Here is a 4,649-nt window from a genome sequence, read left to right on the forward strand (position 1 = left end):
TGAAGTTACAATGGTCAGATATCAGCATTTATTAAATCATCATTCGCTGCAATACATTCTGGTGTTTATCGTTCACAGAGATCTATAGAAAACCATTGTCACCACTATCCCAGAATTTTAAGAATAAAAATAAAAAGATGTGGAGTACTGGAACCAAGTTGACACAAGTATATCAAAGGGAAAGATCAGCCAAGTCAAAAGTTCTGGAAACAGCTTTGCACCAAGAATCGAGCTTTTTCTTCCTTGACTTCTCGTCTAATATAGGATTGAAAATGGTAGCACTTTCAACCTTTTCAGCAAAAATATCATCTTCCGTCCAAACCCCAACTGCTAATCCAGCAGCATAAGCTGCTCCAAGAGCGGTTGTTTCTATGTCAGCCGGCCTCACCACTGGGCTTCCCAACAAGTCCGCCTACAAAACAGTAAGAAATGCAAGCCCTGCAGCTAAGAAACCGAAGGAGGACAATGAAAAGGAACTCGCATAAACTAGATTACATCACCAACTTTTGAGAAAGCATACCACCAACACAGAATAGGATACTTAGCCATGAAAGATCTTCACAAAATTAACACAAGATCACTGACAATATTCATTATAAATTAATATTGACCATAGCTATAAATATATCGAAAGGGAAAGGATTTTTTGTATGGACAAAAGCTTTCCAAAGTCAATTCATTTACATCTTCAAAAAGGTTACATTTGTGGAAGTGAAAAGCAGATTCAGGATACGGCTCTAAGAAACTCAACTAGCATTATTTTGCAGCAAAATAAAAGGTTACAAACAAGTTCCTTGATTCTATGGGGAAGCATATTGCAGTATTTTCCAAGCAATGTCTGATAGAAATGAATTACATGAATCACATTAATAAGAATCATGATACACGCTTCAAGATTTCACTTTCAAATTTACATATTCTTTCTGTTTCCTATCAAGACACATACAACCAAAGACATACAGTAGCACCAAAAAGTTGGTTTGGTAAACATTCACCATAATATGTCATAAAATGAAAAACTCAAGAAAATGCATATATAAATCTTTATAGCCACTTCTGTGATATTAGACCACTATGAGGTCCTCATTCTGGCATGAGACAAGATAGACAACAGAACTTTCAAGGAAAGCAAATTTGTTAAAGACATAGAAAGGAAGTCGAATCATATTTTTTAAGGAAGAAACACAAAGTAAAGAAGAATCAGCAAAGATTTTTTAGAGGGGCGTGAAGAAGAAAAAAGGTTTACAAAAAACAACAGCTGCACTGGTAATTTTGAACAATAAACTAACAGAGGAAAAAGTATAACAAAGGAAACGTAGAATCCCAAACCTGTATCTGCATCAAAAGATTGTTAACAGTAGCACCACCATCCACCCTAAGCACAAATTCCCCATTGTCATTCTTAACCTCTCCCTTCTCTCCTGCATCCTTGTGCATTGAATCCAACACATCTTTGACTTGGAAACACATGCTCTCAAGCACAGCTCGAGCAATGTGAGCCTTGCCTGTAAACCTTGTGATTCCAATACAAACTCCACGAGCATCATCACGCCACCAAGGAGCAAATAGTCCATTAAACGCAGGCACAAAATAAACCCCACCGGTGGACTCAACCTCTGATGCCAATCCCTCGATCTCACTTGCAGTTTTAATAACTCCAAGACTGTCTCTAAGCCACTGAACTGCAGCTCCAGCAATAGCAATTGATCCCTCCAGAGCATAATTTGTAGGAGCTTTAGGGCCAAGCTTGAATGCTAAAGTGGTCAGAAGCCCATGCTTCGACTGAGTTATCTCTTCACCCGTGTTGAGCAGTATGAAAGCACCAGTTCCATAAGTGCTCTTAGCCTCACCTCTCCGGCAAGCCTGCCCCAGCATTGCTGCATGTTGGTCACCCAAACATCCAGAAATTGGAACATCAGAAATTGTCCATCCACTGCAGATTTTTCCAATAACCTCAGAATTGCTGACAATTTTGGGCAGAATTCCAGGCGCAATCCCTAGGGTTTTTAATGTGGGTTGATCCCAATCAAGTGTTTTAAGATTCATGAGCATTGTTCTTGATGCATTAGAGACATCAGTGACATGTAGTCCTCCATTCAATCCACCAGTTAAATTCCAAATTAACCAAGAATCTATAGTTCCAAATAGAGCATCTCCTGCTTTCACTGCCTCCTTAACCTTATCAACATTTTCCATCAACCATAGAAGCTTTGTTGCACTGAAATAGGGGTTGATGGGCAGACCACATGTCTCCACAAAATGAGTTCTTCCACCTGGCAAATCCTTCTCCAATTTTCTGTGATAAATAAAAATATTGAAATTGAAACACTGGTATTCCCCAATAAAAAAATTTACTGATGTGATAAAAATAGGGAAACCCCATACACAATCAGAAACTACAACAGATGGGTAAAAATCAAATTCATAGATAACAGCAACCAATTTCTTGTTTTGATGAATGAAACTGAAACCCAATTCATAATAACAATTAATACAATCCACGAAGAAATTTCAAGAAATTTGCCTTCAATGAAAAGATTAGAAATTCATAAATAGGTGGCATAACCCAAAAATTATGCATCCTTCAAAAACCAAAAACAACAAACACCTAGCACAAACGAGAACCGATCAAAATCCAAAAACAAAAACTACCCAATTGAGAATCAAACTATCCAAGACCTGGGAACTAAAAACCAATACCAAACGGATAAAGAAAAGAAATGAGACCTGCAAATAGCACTGGTACGAACATCCATCCAAACAATGGCGTTGTGGAGAGGACGACCAGTGGTTTTGCTCCAAAGCATAGTAGTCTCTCTCTGGTTAGTCAACCCAACTGCCTTCAGCCCTTTGTGCACGTCGTGGCCATCCTTTGTTGCCTTTTCCACTGCCTTTGCAATACAAGTCCTCACACTCTCCAGAATCTCCATTGGATCATGCTCCACCCATCTGAAATTGTAAAAAAGCAAACTTTTTCTTTGACACACGCAGAGAAAACTGAAAAGGGTGTGGATGATATTTGATTATTAATATTATTTACCCGGCTTCTGGGTACAACTGAGTGAACTCAACCTGGTGAGACCCAACTATGCGAGCTGAGTGATCATAGATTAAGAATCTGGTGCTGCTGGTTCCTTGGTCAATTGAGCCAACATACACTTGTGGTTGCTTCGAATCCTTGCCCTTTGCTCCACTCATCTTGGTTTTTTTTTGTGTTGTGGATACTCAGAACTGAAAAATAGACCAAAACTGAGAAAACAATGTTGTATGTTTAAATGTTTGAGATTGAAAATGTCAATGAGACTGGAGTTTATATAGTCAACATGTGGGTTGGGAGATAAATACGTTTCTGTTTGGAATTTCTAATCTGACTGGAGTTTATATAGACAACATGTGGGTTGGGAGATAAATACGTTTCTGTCTGGAATTTCTAATCTGACTGGCAGACGATGTCTATCCACCCAATTAACCGTTATTAGAATTTGAAAGGGTCCAGTTTACTGTTTTCTTTAGAGTTTTTTCTTTAAAAAAAATGTATATTGTATTATTAGATAATTTATTAATAGATATTTTTTTTAAAAAAAATTATTAGAATGTGAAAGCGTTTAGTTTGTTATATTTTTAGGACATTTATTAATAGGCCATTTAAAAAAAATTATTAGAATATGAAAGGGTCCAATTTACTATATTCTATTAAAAAAATTATTAATTGACCATTTTAGAAAAGAAATTAAAAATATATAAAAATTTGTAAAAAAACGTTAGTTTTTATTTTTCAATTAGAAATAGTAGTTCCTATCTGTTAACTTTTTCCCAAATAGAAATAGTAACAATTTATAAATTGGATTGGATAATCTCAGCTTTTCTAAAAAAAAAATTCACTATCTAATTTGTTAGTTTCTTAACATTTTTTCATACATATTTTAGATTTCTTTTCTTTTTATTTTATTATAAATCAATAATTGGGTGAGAGGATTTGTAATCTAAATGCTTTTGTTAGAAACATCAAATACCACTTCAATTCTCATAAATTAAAATTTTAAAAAAAAAAATCACTTCAGTTACAAAATTTTTGAAATACATATTTGGAATATCTAAATATTTTATTTGATAATAAAATATTTTATTAATTGTGCTAATTTAAACCAGTTAATTCTGAATGCCTTGTTGAAAATACAAAAAATGAACTCTTAAAATATAATAAATAAAAAAATAGAATATTCAGATCTCTAATTCCATAATATATAAATATAATAATAAATAAATAAAACTTTATCAGAAGGCAGTAAAGTTTGATAGTTATTTCCAAGAAAATTGTAGATAGGCGTAACAAGTTTTGTCCTTTTCGAAAAGTCTTATCTATCTATATATCCATTTTGAAGAGGCGGCTGAGATAAAAGTAAAACAATCATAAGCAAACCTACCGCATCGGTGTGCTTATTTAGTAAGACAAACCAATGACTGAGTAACACGTTTACGAAATAAATAGCTACATATTCAGCAAACAAACATAAATAAATAGTCTGTTTCTCAAAAAATAAATAAATAAATAGTCACATCAAGTTATCAATATTATTGTCAAATTAACTCTAAATTAACTTATTTTTAGCAAATTTTACCAAATTATCAATATTATTGTCAAATTAACT

At 34.2% G+C, this 4,649-nt stretch overlaps 1 protein-coding gene across 1 annotated transcript; it reads right to left on the bottom strand.

Moving 5' to 3' along the window:
- LOC115991741 (glycerol kinase-like) lies at positions 1-3,369 on the bottom strand. The gene is made up of 4 exons (XM_031115632.1): positions 3,041-3,369; positions 2,728-2,949; positions 1,330-2,296; positions 1-412 (listed from the first exon to the last, which is right to left on the bottom strand). Exons 1-4 carry the CDS (start codon positions 3,196-3,198, stop codon positions 173-175), a joined length of 1,587 nt encoding a protein of 528 aa, XP_030971492.1. The 5' UTR covers positions 3,199-3,369; the 3' UTR covers positions 1-172.
- Positions 3,370-4,649: the final 1,280 nt, after the last annotated feature.

Source organism: Quercus lobata, chromosome 5 (genome assembly GCF_001633185.2).
Source record: "Quercus lobata isolate SW786 chromosome 5, ValleyOak3.0 Primary Assembly, whole genome shotgun sequence".
Taxonomy (NCBI): domain Eukaryota; kingdom Viridiplantae; phylum Streptophyta; class Magnoliopsida; order Fagales; family Fagaceae; genus Quercus; species Quercus lobata.

What these genes read in the sequence shown, in the direction of transcription:
- LOC115991741 (XM_031115632.1), bottom strand. Translation starts at nt 3,198, where the DNA reads ATGAGTGGAGCAAAGGGCAAGGATTCGAAGCAACCACAAGTGTATGTT. An exon ending in CAGTTGTACCCAGAAGCCGG is followed by an intron (nt 2,950 to 3,040) that starts GTAAATAATATT and finishes TTACAATTTCAG; the next exon opens with ATGGGTGGAGCATGATCCAA. An exon ending in ATCTTTTGATGCAGATACAG is followed by an intron (nt 413 to 1,329) that starts GTTTGGGATTCT and finishes ACTGTTTTGTAG; the next exon opens with GCGGACTTGTTGGGAAGCCC.